We start from the raw sequence: 15,680 nt of genomic DNA on the forward strand, positions 1-15,680 counted from the left end.
ATCATGACTTGAGCCAAAGGCAGATGCTTAACTGACTGAGCCACCCAGGTGCCCCCCATAAAATCATTAAAAAATAAATAAATGCAACCACGCCTAGACCCCAAAGCTGGGGTGTGTTTGGCAACTCCCATGATTGAACCAATATTAGGTTATTAGCCACTGAATGGCAAGAGAAAGGATTTTTGCTGTTGTATGACCTTTTTCATTCTGGATATGCTAAATTAGTTAGTTATTTTAAGTAGGCTCCACACTGGGGGAGCCCAACATGGGCTTGAATTCACAACCCTGAGATCAAGACCTGAGCTGATATCAAGAGTCGACGCTTAACCGACTGAGCCACCGAGGCACTCCCACTAAGTTTCATTTAAATTAATTTCATTTAACCGTATTCCCTTAGGAATTATCCATCTTTTTGGAAAATATATCCCTTAACCTGCCCGGCTCCTTAAATAGGAACATTCCTTTCTGTCAACTACTTTCTCTCCTGGCAATAAATATTTCCTCAAATTATATTAAGGAAAGATTAGGGCAGCAGCAAAGCACATAGGAAATCAGAAGGCCCAGTATGGCCACTAATTTGCTATGTGATGAATCAGACCTAGTGATCTTAAGACTCCCTCCTGACTCTGAATCAAAGAGTATAGCTTCTAGGGTGCTTGGGTGGCTCAGTTGGTTGAGCGACTGCCTTCAGCTCAGGTCATGATCCTGGAGTCCCTGGATCGAGTCCCACATCGGGCTCCTGCTTGGCAGGGAGTCTGCTTTGCCCTCTGACCCTACCCCCTCTCATGTGTTCTCTCTCATTCTTTCTCTCTCAAATAAATAAATAAAATAAAATAAAATAAAAGAGTATAGCTTCTAAATAAATCAATAACAGGTGATTAAGGGGCTTTAATCCTTTTTTTTTTTTAAGTAGGCTCCACGCCCAACGTGGGGCTTGAATTCATGACCCTAATATCAAGATTCACATGCTCTACTGACTGAGCCGGCCAGAAGCCCCAGGGGACTTTAATCCTTAGTCACTGAGAACTGACTACTTCTGAGCTTTTGATACATTTGATCATGCAAATCTTTACAAAACATGGAGGATTCAAATTTTAGATGAATCTGAAGTCTTGTATCTCAATATCTGATGATACTAGGGAAGACAAAGTGTATAAACAAGCTGATTTTTTACTCATTTGAAGAAAATCTGACAAGTACTTTATACAGTCTTAATTACTTATTTCTTTAAGATTTTATGTATTTATTTGAGAGAGAGAGCTAGCAAGAGAGAGAGCACAAACAGGGGGGAGAGGGAGAAGCAGGCTCCCCGCTAAGCAGGGAGCCCACGGCGTGGGACTCGATCCCAGGACCCCGAGATCATGACCTGAGCCGAAGGCAGACACTTAACTGACTGAGCCACCCAGGGGGCCTGGCTTCTAACACTTTTTACATTGTTAAGGGCTTTTAACAATTAAAAGTAAAACTTTTTACTTATCAAAAGTAAGAACAAGCATGGTTTCCTAAAGTTAAGAGTAAGCAGTGTGTAAAGAAAAACTGCCAAGGGCGCCTGGGTGGCTCAGTGGTTAAGCAACTGCCTTCGGCTCAGGTCATGATCCCGGAGTCCTGGGATCGAGTCCCACATTGGGCTCCCTGCTTAGCAGGGAGTCTGCTTCTCGCTCTGACCCTCTCCCCTCTCATGCTTTCTCTCTCTCTCAAATAAATAAATAAAACCTTTAAAAAAAACTGCCAAAATGAAATGAAAGATAAATTAGGTTGAAAAGCCTTTACAAAGTAATGGTAGAGACGATTACCATTTGTTGAATAGTTTATAAGCTGAAAACACCAAAGAACAATTAATCTGCACGATTTAGGGGCGCCTGGCTGGCTCAGTCAGTTAAACATCTGCCTTTGGCTCAGGTCATGACCCCAGCCAGGGTCCTGGAATTGAGCCTCGAGTCTGGACTCCCTGTCTGGTTCTCCCTCTCCTTCTGGCCCTCCCCGCCGACTTGCCCTCTCTCTCTCTCTCTCTCTCTCAAATACATAAATAAAAACTTTAAAAAAATAAACTGTGGGACGCCTTGGTGGCTCAGCTGGTTGAGCGTCTGCCTTTGGCTCAGGGTCCTGGGATCGAGTCCGGCATCGGGCTCCTTGCTCAGTGGGGAGCCTGCTTCTCCCTCTGCCTGCTGCTCCCCTTGCTTGTGCTCTCTGTCTCTCTCACAAATAAATAAAATCTTTCAAAAAATAAATAAAAATAAAATAAAAAATAAAAAATAAACTGCACAATTTAAAATTAGATAATTTGCAATGTATCAACATCGAAATGGTATCATTTCAAATGCATATATAAGGATAATGTACAATTTCACATAAAAATGTTGGGTTTAGGGGCGCTTGGGTGGTGTGGTGGGTTGAGTGTCAGACTCTTGGTTTCAGCTCAGGTAGTGATCTCGGGGTCGTGGGATCCAGCCCAGTGTAGAGCTCCATGCTCAGGGAGGAGTCTGCTTGAGATTCTCTTTTTCCCTCTGCCCCTCCCACTCATGTGCGCACATGTGCACACGGGCACGTGCTCTCTTTCTCTCTCTAAAAATAAATAAATCAATCTTTAAAAAAAATTGGGGGAGGGGCGCCTTGGTGGCTCAGTCGTTGAGCGTCTGCCTTCAGCTCAGGTCATGATCCCAGGGTCCTGGGATTGAGTCCCACATTGGGCTCCCTGCTCGGCAGGAAGCCTGCTTCTCCCTCTCCCACTCCCCCTGCTTGTGTTCCTGCTCTCGCTGTCTCTCTCTCTGTCAAATAAATAAATAAAATCTTAAAAAAAAAAAAATGGGGGGATTTATAGTCCATTAAAAATCAAGTTAAAAGTTGTAATGATTACCTTGAAATTGCACATCACCAATAACAGGAAATGGTTCTTATTATGCAAAGTTCTAGAATCAATAAGGGAAAGGAATTTGAGTAGAAATTATAAAAGGGTAGCATAAATAAAAAACTTACCTTTCAGATACACTTGGGACGATTTAAATGAATTAAGCCATGAGGTAGTCACAGAAATCATTAAAGTAAGAAGAGCAAGCAGTAAGAGAATCCGACCACACAGCAGAATTAGATCTTTAACTCCTTATAAAGGTTAAAAAAAAAAAAAATTACAATTAAAATTCAAAACACTTTTCTTGATACTAATAATAAATAGTAAGGCATTAAGATTATTTAGAGTGGTATAGTAAAAGTTAATTTATGCAACTGTCATCATTTTTTTCATACAGTCTCCTCTGTGAGCTAAAACCATCATGGTTGTCATTACCAGAACAAGTTTTCAGAAAACAATTTTAGAATAGCTTCTGTCTCAGAAATATAGGTATAATTCAAGTGACTGGCTATATTATAAACATTATGACTATCAAAAATGAATAAATTCTGGTTTCCCTCTACCCAGAGAAGGAAATAAAATTATCCCACTGGGAATTAAATTGTGACAGTCTCATCTTGTCAAATTCTCATTCTATTTAAAAACAGTCATTCTGAAACATGAAATTCATATTTCTCATAGTTAAAGAACTGTGTACTTCTCCATTTCTGCATATTTATTCCATCATTTGCAAATAAAATTACTATATACATACATGTTTAACCTAGAAAAAAGTAAAAATTCAGTATTTCGTCTTATTTTAGGAATAAAGATGAAAATTAAATGAGCAAAAATGTAACAAGTACCTAAGCTTTGTGTAATACAATTTGCTAAATGGTGAGGGAGCAAATATAAAGTTGGGTTAAAAATGCTTTCTGGGCGCCTGGGTGGCTCAGTTGGTTAAGTGACTGCCTTCGGCTCAGGTCATGATCCTGGAGTCCCGGGATCGAGTCCCGCATCAGGCTCCCTGCTCGGCAGGGAGTCTGCTTCTCCCTCTGACCCTCCTCCCTCTCATGCTCTCTCTATCTCATTCTCTCTCTCTCTAATAAATAACATCTTTGGGGAAAAAAAAATGCTTTCTACTCTACAGGAGTTTTTAGTTTTGTAGTTCTCAAAAGTTACCAGGCAGAGGTACAGAGGAATCATCACATTCAGGGCTGGTAATTAGTCAATTAAAGATTAAAGAAGGAATTATAATATATATATATATATATATACTTAAATCTTTCTTTCTTGAAGTATAGTTGACTATACTTGTGATAAATATTGTATTTATTTTAATTATCTATTTTTTAAAAAATTTTATTTAAGTAATCTCTGTACTCAATGTGGGCCTCAAACTCACAACCCCAAGATCAAGAGCCACACGTTCTTCTGACTGAGCCAGCCAGATGCCCCATAAATATTTCATTTTTAACTGAAAACTGATATACATGTTATCCTTTTAAAAAATAGCAATTTAAAGTTGTTTAAAGAAATACTTGTTTTGGGGCACTTGGGTAGCTCAGTCGGTTAAGCATCTGCCTTTGGCTCAGGTCATGATCTCAGGGTCCTAGGACTGAGTCTTGCATCAGGCTCCTTCCTCAGTGGAGAGTCTGCTTCTCCCTCTCCCTCTGCCCCTCCCCTCTGTTGGTGCACTCTCCACTCTCTCTCAAATAAATAAAATCTTTAAAAAAAAAAAGGAAAGAAATACTTGTTTTGTTTTGCCTCACAGTCCTCCAACTTTTGCCAGCATTAGCTGTTGATTCAAGTGTTGTTCAAAACAACACCTAACTAAATCTAGGGTATTACAAAAGTAATTTAATACCTACAGTATTGGTATTTAGAGAAACCAGTGAGTTATGGGATTTATGTTCCATTATACTGCTTTTTGTTCTAACAAGCAAGCAATTTGCAAATGTCATATGGGAATATAAAAGAACTAGATTTGTGTGTACATCTTTCAAGTAAAAAATTTTTTTATTAAATTGATTTTTTGGGTACTTATTCTCAAGAGCCCATGTGCAAGACACTTCAAAGAATAATAAATGTGAGGAAGCTGCATTAATATATTTAGCTGTAAGTACAAGTAAAAATGGCAATGAAGGCTTTTACACAGTAGAAAAAGATAGGAATCATTTTTCAGTGTTTGTCCAAAAATACAACCCAGGGGAATGAAAAGGTCTGGGATTTCTAATTTTCCAGCTAGGAATTCAGTTAGCAGCTCTGGCTAAGAGTATTAGTATCTGTAAGTACTGTTCCACATGTAACTGGCCCTGTAGCCATTGCACTGGGACATATGATTTGTAAAATAGACTTAACTACTATTACTTGATATTTGGAGAATGAATATCAAGAAAACAAAGTAGGGGGGCGCCTGGGTGGCTCAGTTGGTTGGGCGACTGCCTTCGGCTCAGGTCATGATCCTGGAGTCCCTGGATCGAGTCCCGCATCGGGCTCCCTGCTCGGCAGGGAGCCTGCTTCTCCCTCTGACCCTCCCCCCTCTCATGTACTCCCTCTCTCTCATTCTCTCTGTCTCAAATAAATAAATAAAATCTTTTTAAAAAAAAAAAAGAAAACAAAGTAGGGGCACCTGGCTGGCTCAGTCGGTAGAGCATGAGACTCTGGTAGTTTGAGCACGACATTGGGTGTAGAGATTAGTTAAAGAAAAAGAAAAAGAAACCAAAGTAAACAACCATCAGTTCACAACCGACAGAGGTTTCTAGGAGAAAGGAGTTAACTAAGTGAAAAAATTCAGCAACTAGGGGTACCTGGGTGGCTCAGATGGTTGAGCGTCTGCTTTCGGCTCAGGTCATGATCCCGGGGTCCTGGGATCAAGCCCCACATCGGGCTCCTGGCTCGGTGGGGAGCCTGCTTCTCCCTCTCCCTCTGCCTCTCTTCCTGTTCATGCTTTCTCTCTCTCTCTCTCTCTGTATCTCTGTGTCTCAAATGAATAAACAAAATCTTTAAAAAAATTTAAAAAATTGAAAAAAAAATTCAGCAACTAGACGGAGATGCTACCAGAAGCCCAGCTGCATTTTCTAGAATTTTTGGCCTGCTTTATTAAATGAGGCACTCTGGGGGCGCCTGGCTGGCTTAGTCAGTAGAGCATTTGACTCTTGATCTCAGGGTCATGAGTTCAAGCCCCACACCGGGCGTGGAGCCTACTTAAAAAAAACAATTAAAATAAATGAGTAAATAAATTAGACATTGTGATAAGTGATGGGAACACAAAAACAAAATAGATGTAGGCTCTGCCTTCAAGAACTGTATTTTCCTGATAGAGCTTATTATGTGAGCAGAATTCCCTCTGCAACCCTCTGCAACCACTTTCTCATTGACTAGTGACTCAAACATTAGTGCAAAGTAGAAGAGAATCTAAATTACAGTGGATACTGTAAAGGCAAGGGAACAGGTAAATTCTGGAATAAGTAAGTGTGAATTTAACATTTCCTTATGTCATCTGGATAAAGGTCTTGTTAGATTCCAATACAGCCTGAGTGAGTAGGAGGTTTCTAGAGGGACTTTGCAGATATTTTTTAAAAAGCATTTTATTTTAAGTTCTTATTTCCAGCAACATTTCTGGGTACCTGACTTTTTGGGGGTGGGGAGAGAGAGAGGAAATATACAAAGCTAGGTTTCATCATGGCCTCTAACTTTAAAGGTGAACATAAAGAGGAAGACATGCATGTAAACCCATGACTAACATATCCAAAAATGGACTGATTCTCTGCAAGTCCACCATTTTCCTCTCAGTTTTCCCTTTATCACTGGCACTATCAACTACTTAGGGTTGTTCAACTTCACATGTAGGAGTGATTCTTGAATCCCTCCTTTCCATTAATCCATCCACAAATCCTGTTGATTCTACTTGGTAAATATCCCAAATCTGTGCACATTTCATGTTATCATCCTAGTCCAGGCCATCAACACTAATTGCCTACTTCAAGAGCCTCACTTGCTTCACTGCTTCCACTACAGCCTCCTTCCAAAACATTCTCCACAGAATCCAGTGACTGACTATCTATCTATCTAGTAATCCCTCCCACCTGAGATCAAGAGTCGCATGCTCCACCCACTGAGCTAGCCAGGCGCTCCTCCGGTGACTCTTAAAACCTTAGGGACGCGCTTAACCTCCGTGTCAGTTTCCTCAAGTGTAAGATAGGGATTATAATAGTACCCACCCCCACAGTTATAATACGGAGTGGATGAGATAACAGCACTTAGAGTTAGGCTTATAACGGGTGCTCCGTGAATGTTATCTCGAGCCACTCTCCCCTTAAGTCACCCTGATCCATCAACAGTGGTCTTCATCCTTTTCCTCTAACATGTCACAATTCCTTTCGTCTGGAAATATTTTTGACTCTGGCTCCGTATCATTTCCTTAAGTTCCTCAGAAGGCCTACATCACACCACCCTATTCCCTTGTGAGCGTTCAAAACCATCTGGACGTAGTGTCTATGTTTATTCCTGTGCTCTCCGCCAGCCTCTCGCCTTGCACGCAAAACTGGAGGGACACCTTCTCCGCCAAAAGCGGTCGGCCTCCCCAAAGCGGCGGGAGACCCGGCGGGAGACCCGGCGCCGGAAGAGAGGCGGGCGCGATACAGCCTGGGAATTGTAGTCCAAGCCGCCCAGAGGGGAGGCGGCCGCGAGACAGGAATTCGACGCAACATTCATGGGAAAGTTACGCGGATGTGAGTGCCAGAAGGAAAAAGCCAACACTTGCCTAGATCGGGGATCCCACGCCGGAGCTCCAGACACAAGAAGGGGAGAGCAGAGAGGAGGAAAAGGCCAACGACCCCACGGGAAGCCATGGTGGCGGAAGCTCCGCGTCCGGGTGGATCCCCGCCCCTTCCGGTTGCGCCTTCCTTTGCCGGGTGGTGTTGAGCCCTTCGTAAGGGAGGGATTTTCGGGGACAGCTAGGCCCAGACGCCGGGTCGTTGGTTCGACTGATACAGCCCCTGTTTTTGAACTCATAATCTGTAGGTTTGTATCAGAAGAAATGCAGGTCACCTCCCCACGTCACGTGATGTCCAGGAGAGCTGGCCTGTCTGGCAGCCCGCCTAGCCAAATCCTGTGAAAGCAAAGCTTGGGCGCTAGTGGCAGCTCCCTGGAGGCAAGGCCTGCGGCGCTCGTCCCTCCGGCCGTTGGACTCTGGGAGCTGTGAAAAAGAACTCTCGAGAGTAAAATGTACTGGACGAGAAAGTGTAGGGGCAGTTGACGCTGTCAGCAGGCAGTCTCGTGCCTCGTGATCAGCCTCGTGTCCGTAGTGGGTGATTGTGGGCTTTGGGGTCGGAGCTACTGAGCACTATTCTGAACCACCTTCCTTATCTCCCTAACGGTTCTTGGCCCCCTCTGCAGCCTCTTGTTATTGCGGGCGGGTTGATGCTTGAAAAGTGGGGCCTGGACCAAATTCCAGGTCCTGGAGACCCTGGAGTCCTGCTACTCCTTGCTCTGCGCCTCAGTTTTGCCAGCAGATGTTAAATGTTAATGACTTACTTTGGCCTCACAGTTCTATGACCTCATTGCCATGCCATGACTCACCTCTATGGCGCTTCTGCCCACCTGCAACGCAGTTAAGCTACGGTGGTCGCCACAATTTACGAAGTTTAATGCTTTGAAATTTCGTTTTCTGACCCATCCGTCAATCCTCCCATCTCACCCTTCCATGGATTCCAACACATTTATTGAGACCTCCAGTTTGCCTGGTACTGTAGAACTACGGGAGATTCAAATACTGTGAGTTACTAAATCTGTCCTCAAGAAACTCAGTTTACTAGCCCCGTAAACCAGCAACTGAGTGCTGTGATAGGGATACACACAGGGTGCTGGCGCGCCCTACCCTAAGGGCTTGGGGGAAAGCCTTCAAATTGTGTTGTAAATGTCAGGAATTGAGGGGGGCAGTGAGGACCAAAGGAAGAGTGGGATTTCAAATTTAGGAAACTGAATGCAGAGGAACTACCAGTTTAAATATGCAATGGTTTACGGGCGCCTGGGTGGCTCAGTTGGTTAAGCCACTGCCTTCGGCTCAGGTCATGATCCTGGAGTCCCGGGATCGAGTCCCGCATCGGGCTCCCTGCTTGGCAGGGAGTCTGCTTCTCCCTCTGACCCTCCTCCCTCTCATGCTCTCTCTCATTCTCTCTCTCGCAAATAAATAAAAAAAAATTAAAAAAAAATAAAATAAATATGCAATGGTTTAAATAGTTTAAATATTAAATATTTAATAATTTAAAAGATTGCAATTTAAAGTTTGAATGGAGGTGTGTAGGTAGGTTGGAGCTAGGCCCACAGGAGACTGCTTTTTATATAGGCTAAGAACTTCGTCCTGAAAGTGAAAGTGCAAAATAGGAGGGCACAATCTCAAAATCAATCCAGATGAAGTAATATAAATTATAACATGGCATACCAATTAAATAATTAAATATATTGACTCATTCAGAGATTCCCATTGGTTGTCTGCATGAAGACAGGAAATAAAGTTCTACAGCTCTTACCATCTTCATTTTGGTATGATTTCCTCCTTTAGGTTTTTTGTTTTTTTGTTTTTTTTTTTATTCCCCGGCTTTCTATATTCCTAATTTCATCTGTTGATGGCGCCAGTGAATTCCTGTCAAGACAAAGTGGAGGCTTGCAAGTACTCTACATTTGCTTGGGGTCATACATGTTTCCCAAACTTTATCAATTGTGAAGTCTCTTCACTGTGATTGTCTACTGCTAACTCCTGAAAAAAAGACCACCAAAATAACCTGTTTGAGTAAAACCAAATTTCTCACTTACTGCATTAAGGGAGATTACTATTTTGACAAAAATCTTATTAGTGTCTCAGAGAGAAGGTCAAGGGTGATTTTTATAGGGTTTTGGAGTTTAGGTTGTAGAGGTTTAAGGTGGCTTTTTCAATTCCTTTGTGGATACCTCCCTGGGAATGGACATAGTGCATGGTATAATAGTTAAGGACTGGTGGGCTGAGCAAAATGAGGGACTTGATAACAGATTATTTTCCTTTTTAGGTAAGGAAGGGGATTTGCCAGTTGAGTGATCAGTTCAACTTCTCAGTACCTGAGAGAGAAGCTTTTTACCCAGATGAGCAACCTATTCTTCAAATAAATGGATTTTCAGGAAAATTTAAAGCTAACAATTAAGCTATGTACTAATTGACAGCCTACCTGTGGGCAAGAATTTCCTGAAACAAACAGTAGAGTCATTATGGTGATTGAGGGCTACAGATGTCTCAGTTCCCACAATACAATCTTATGAACATACTTGAGTATAGTATAAGAGAAAGGGATTTTAAAATCTAGATAGTTCGTATTAAACCCTTAACATTTTTTTAATGATTTTATTTATTTGTGAGAGAGACAAAGTGGGAGAGAGAACACTAGGAGGGGGAAAGGGAGAGGGAGAAGCAGACTCCTCGCTGAGCAGGGAGCCCGACGTGAGGCTTGATCCCTGACTCCAGGATCATGACTTGAGCCAAAGGCAGACACTTAACCGACTGAGGCACCCAGGCGCCCCTAAACCATTAACATTCTTAAAACACAAAATTCACATTTCTCTTAACAAGTGATGCAACCTGTTCATGTATAAAAAAGTAGAACTGTCAACATTTAAAAATTATATATAATCGTATTTGGTAAGGAGACTAATGTTTATTATAATGTAGCCTGAGTTATATACATTAAGTGTATCCAAACTGCTTTTGTGACTTAATGTTGGAAATTTTGCATTTAAAATAATCAACTAGTTGGGGTGCCTGGCTGGCTCAGTCGGTGGAGCATGCAACTCTTGATCTTGGGGTTGTGAGTTTGAGCCCCACATGGGGTATAGAGATTATTTAAAAAAAAAAAATCTATAAAAAAATCAACTAGTTAATTTTTTCAATATTTTATTAAGAAATTTTTCAGACAAGGGGTGCCTGGCTGGTTCAGTCAGAAGAGCATGTGACTCAACCCTGGGGTCATAAGTTTGAGCCCCACGTAGGGTGTAGAGATTACTTAATAAAACTTTTTTAAAAAAAGAAATTTTGGGGGGTGCCTGGGTGGCTCAGTTGGTTAAACGACTGCCTTCGGCTCAGGTCATGATCCCAGGGTCCTGGGATTGAGCCCCGCATCGGGCTCCCTGCTCGGCGGGGGGCCTACTTCTCCCTCTCCCTCTGCCGCTTCCACTGTTCATGCTCTCCTGCTCTCTCATTCTGTCAAATAAATAAATAAAATCTTTAAAAAAATAAAAAATAAAAATTTTTCAGAAAAAAAGTTGAAAAAAATTTAGTGAGTATAGCTATCAACCTGTCTTTTTTTTTAACCTGTCTTTTTTGGTGCTTTTCAAAGTTGCAGACATTAAGGGCTCCTGGTGGCTCAGTCGGTTAAATCTCTGACCATTGATCTCAGCTCAGGTTGATCTCAGGATCGTGAGTTCAAGCCGCACATTGGGCTCCATGCTGGGTGTGGAATCTACTTAAACATTAAAACATAAACAATGGGCACCTGGGTGGCTCGGTTGGTTAAGCGTCCGTCTTTGGCTCATGTCATGATCCTGGGGTCCTGGGTTCGAGCCCTGGGTAGGGCTCCCTACTCAGCGGGGAGTCTGCATCTCCCTCTCCTTCTGCCCTTCCCCCATCTTGTGCTCTCTCTCTTTCTCTCTAAAATAATAAAATCTAAAAAACAAAAAAAGTTGCAGACATTAGTACACCTCCCCCAAAATACTTCAGTGTGCATATCATTATATCATATGAATATGTATACTTCATGTAGTATGCATACTTTGGCATGCCTATCATTAACTACAAAGAAACATAAATATCTAAACTGTATCATTCCTAGAATTCCAATATAGACATTGTTAAAAGATAAACTGAGGCATATTGAAAATTTTAAGTGTTTGAGCAAAAATCTATTTGAATTGGGCAGCCTCCAATCCAGCAGATACAAAGGAGCTCTGAGTTGCTATATAAAATGAAAGACTTTTATAGCCAGAGGGAGAGGGAACAAGGAAGTTATTCTAGGCAAAAAAAAAAAAAAAAAATGGGTTGGTTATTGTCAGGTTACTTTCTTTTAGGGGATGACAAAAGTCTATCCTGCAGATTACCTAAGTAGTGCTGAACAGGCAATTCCATTTCTGGGAAAGCCAAACTCAGTTTGGTGATGTGGGGCTTAGCACAAGTGACTCCATATGGTTGGGGCCTGTTGTCTTCTTTATAGTAGCATACACCAGTGCCACCAATATCTCTATCAAGACAACTTTGCCCAGAAAATAACCATTGTTTTGCTATTTTTTTCTATCTTGGATTAATTTTGCTTCTTCTAGGACTTCAATAAATGGAATTGTACAAAATGTAGCCTTTGGATTAGGCTTTGTTCACACAGCATAATTGTTTTTAACTTTTTAAGATAATTATAAGTTCACATAGAATTATAGGAAATAATACAGAGAGATCACATATATCCTTTACCCAGTTTCCCCCAGTGATAAATTCATGCATAACCATAGTACAATATCATAAACAGGAAATCAATATTGACACAACCCACCAATCTTACTCAGATCTTACTGGTTTTACATACAATCATGTGTGTATTTGGTTCTATGCAATATTATCACTGGTGTTGATTCATGTGACCACCACCAGTCAAGATACAGATCAGTTCCATCAAGGATCTCTTGTCCTACCCTTTTATAGTCACAGTCACCTCACTTTCTATCCTTCACCACCACCAAACCCCAGGCAATCATTAAAGGATCTCTCTCTCTTTAATTTTGTCATTTCAAGAGTATTATGTAAGTGGAATCATACAGCACATAACCCTTAGAGATTGGCTCTTTTCATCCATTATAATCTTGAGATACAAACAAATCGTTGTGTGTATAGATATTCCTTTTTATTGCTGGATTCTATTCCTTTTTTTTTCTTTTCTCTCCCTTTTAAAAAAGATTTTATTTATTTATTTGAGAGAGAGAAAGAGAGCGCACGAGCAGGGGGAGGAACAGAGGGAGAGGGAGAGATAGACTCTGTGCTGAGCACAGAGCCCGACATGGGGCTCAATCCCATGACCATGAGATCATGACCTGAGCCAAAACCAAAACTAACCAACTGAGCCACCCAGGTGCCCCCTTTTTTTTTCTTTTTAAGTAAGCTCTATGCCAATTGTGGGGCTCCACCTCATGACCCTGAGATTGAGGGTCACAGAAGGAAGAGAGGGAGGAGGATGTGACTAGAATAGCTATATAGAGCTATCAGTATGGTGGGACTTCATTTCTTCAGCTGAGAGGTATGGATGTTCACTGCATTATTCTTTATATTTTGTTTATTTTAAATATTACAAATACATTTTGAAAGTAAAGTTACAGAAAAAATAACATATTTAGATTCAGAATAGATGTAAAGATTCTAAAGCTATTCATGATCTCCCCCATCTTCTTTCAAAATACATTGGTAACACAATTAAGTAGAGGTCCAAAGGGTGAAAGAGCTATTGAGTGCATGTGTGATTTCCCCCTAGATATGTCTTCTGAGATAGTGTCCAACTTCCCAACAAAGCTGACTTGCTCTTCTTGTCAGAAAAATTCCTTTTGTGTATCGTAAAATTTGCTTTTTGTTAATCTCACATTCAGTTCTGTCTCTTCAATGTTTATCCTTTCCTCAATATCAAACACTGAAATTGCATAACTGAATATTTGTTTTATTCCTTTCCTATTATTTTATACTCATGAATGACTACAATTATCTTTACATATGCATCATGAGAAATACATTTCATTGAGCAACCTGTTTATGCAAGGTTCTTTGTATACAACTATTTCCTGTACAGACTTCTCAGATTGTTTATAGAAGTACTATTACCACCTTCCTTCTACTATAATAGCTCTTGATCTGTAACCTCAACTAACACAAAGTTGTGATATAAATTAGCCTCTGATGAGTCATGAATACAATTCCTACAAATTACACTATAGAAAGAATGCAGAGGGAGAAAGAGGCTACTTTTTTTTTTTTAAAGGGTATAATGCTAAATGAAATAAGCCATTCAGAGAAAGACAAATGCCATATGATATGTGGAATTTAAGAAACAGAACGAACGAACAAAGGAAAAAAGAGAAAAACAAAAAAACTAGACTCTTAACTATAGAGAACAAACATGGTTAAAAGAGGGGAGGTAGGTGGAGGGATGGGTGAAATAGGTGATGGGTATTAAGATTATGATGAGGGGTGCCTGGGTGGCTCAGTCATTAAGCGTCTGCCTTTGGCTCAGGTCATGATCCCAGGGTCCTGGAATCGAGCCCCACATCGGGCTCCCTGCTCCGCGGGAAACCTGCTTCTCCCTCTCCCTCTCCCCCTGCTTGTGTTCCCTCTCTCGCTGTCTCTCTCTGTCGAATAAATAAATAAAATCTTAAAAAAAAAAAGATTATGATGAGCATTGAGTAATGTATAGAATTGTTGAATCACTATACATATATATATACCTGAAATATATATATGTGATACATCACTGAAATTAATATAACACTGTATGTTAATCATACTGCAATTAAAATTTAAAAAATCATTCAATTATACATACAGTAGGTAAATTTTATGTATGTAAATTCTCAAGTTTTTAAAAAATAGATAAATGAAGAGATAAAAAATGATATTTGACATTTTCTCCTACACAAAATATCATTTTAAAAAATCTTGGACTGGGGCGCCTGGGTGGCTCAGTCGGTTGGGCATCTGCCTTCAGCTCACGTCATGATCCTGGGGTCCTGGGATCGAGCCCCACAGCAGGCTCCCTGCTCAGTGGGGAGCCTGCTTCTCCCTCTTCCTCTGCTGCTCCCCCTACTTGTGCTCTCTGTTTCAAATAAATAAAATCTTTTTAAAAAAATCTTCGATCTTTTATTTTTACCATAGGACACTATCTATAATGGTTTCTTTCCAGTAATGGTTAAGAGAATAGACTTCAGAGTTAGGACTCTAGGGTTTGAATTCCAGCTCTGCCATTCACAGCTGTGTAATCTTGTACAAGTTATTTATCCTCTTTGAACCTCAGTCTTTTCATCTATAAAATGGAGATAATAATGGTATTGATTTCTTGTGTTGAGGCGGGGATAACAAAGTTCTTAGTACTGCACCTAATAAAGCTCTTAAGCACAGTGCTTAGTTCAATATGTATTAATTATTGGTTTATTATTTTGACAAATATTTTACAGTGTCTTTGTAGAAATCACCTAAGTTTGTCTAATGTTCCAAGAAAAATTCAGGGACGCCTGGGTGGCCCAGTTGGTTAAGCGTCTGCCTTAGGCTCAGGTCATGATCCCAGGGTCCTGGGATCGAGTCCTGCATCAGGCTCCTTGCTTAGCAGGGAACCTGCTTCTCCCTCCACCTGCTGCTTCCCCTGCTTGTGTGCTCTCTCTCTTTCTCTGATAAATAAATAAAAGTCTTTAAAATAAAATTTAAAAAAGAAAAATTCAACAATGAAATTATTAAGAGATGAAATAATGGCTCGGGGCTCTGCTGTTTCACACAAATCATGCTAATTTATAATGATGTCACAAGACTGTCACACTTGAATAACTCATTGATTTTCATTCTCAGCATTTTTTAAAGTTTATTTATTATATATTATTAGAATTATTTATTATAATCTGTACACCAAACGTGGGACTCAAACTCAAGACCTGGAAATCAAGAGTTGCATGCTCTTCTGATTGAGCCAGCGAGTTGCCATTTTCAGCATTTAATACCGTCCTGAAACTACCTCTTACTAACTACATTGACTAAATTTTTACTGTAGCCGATAGTTTTTTTGCTTGAAGAAAACTTAGAAACAGTCTGAAATCCTCAAGT

At 40.7% G+C, this 15,680-nt stretch overlaps 1 protein-coding gene across 8 annotated transcripts in view; it reads right to left on the reverse strand.

The window, feature by feature from the left end:
- UBXN8 (UBX domain protein 8) overlaps positions 1 to 15,680 on the reverse strand; it is a 41,611-nt gene that overhangs the window by 22,707 nt on the left and 3,224 nt on the right. For 2 of the 8 annotated variants that reach the window (XM_064585590.1, XM_064585583.1), the window contains 4 exons: positions 11,344 to 11,513; positions 9,358 to 9,470; positions 7,590 to 8,582; positions 2,974 to 3,096 (listed from right to left, as the gene is read on the reverse strand). In XM_064585590.1, the coding sequence (XP_064441660.1) occupies positions 2,974 to 3,096; positions 7,590 to 7,677 (211 nt within the window). In that variant the 5' untranslated portion in view covers positions 7,678 to 8,582; positions 9,358 to 9,470; positions 11,344 to 11,513. Of the gene's footprint in view, positions 1 to 2,973; positions 3,097 to 5,634; positions 5,804 to 7,589; positions 8,843 to 9,357; positions 9,544 to 11,343; positions 11,514 to 15,680 lie in introns of those variants that run through there. The other 6 variants (XM_064585585.1, XM_064585587.1, XM_064585584.1 and 3 more) reach the window with 6 other exon arrangements.

The sequence above is a fragment of the Mirounga angustirostris genome, unplaced genomic scaffold (genome assembly GCF_029215605.1).
Source record: "Mirounga angustirostris isolate CCGP_5_RB_7025 unplaced genomic scaffold, mMirAng1.0.hap1 SCAF_2, whole genome shotgun sequence".
NCBI classification, from domain to species: Eukaryota; Metazoa; Chordata; class Mammalia; order Carnivora; family Phocidae; genus Mirounga; species Mirounga angustirostris.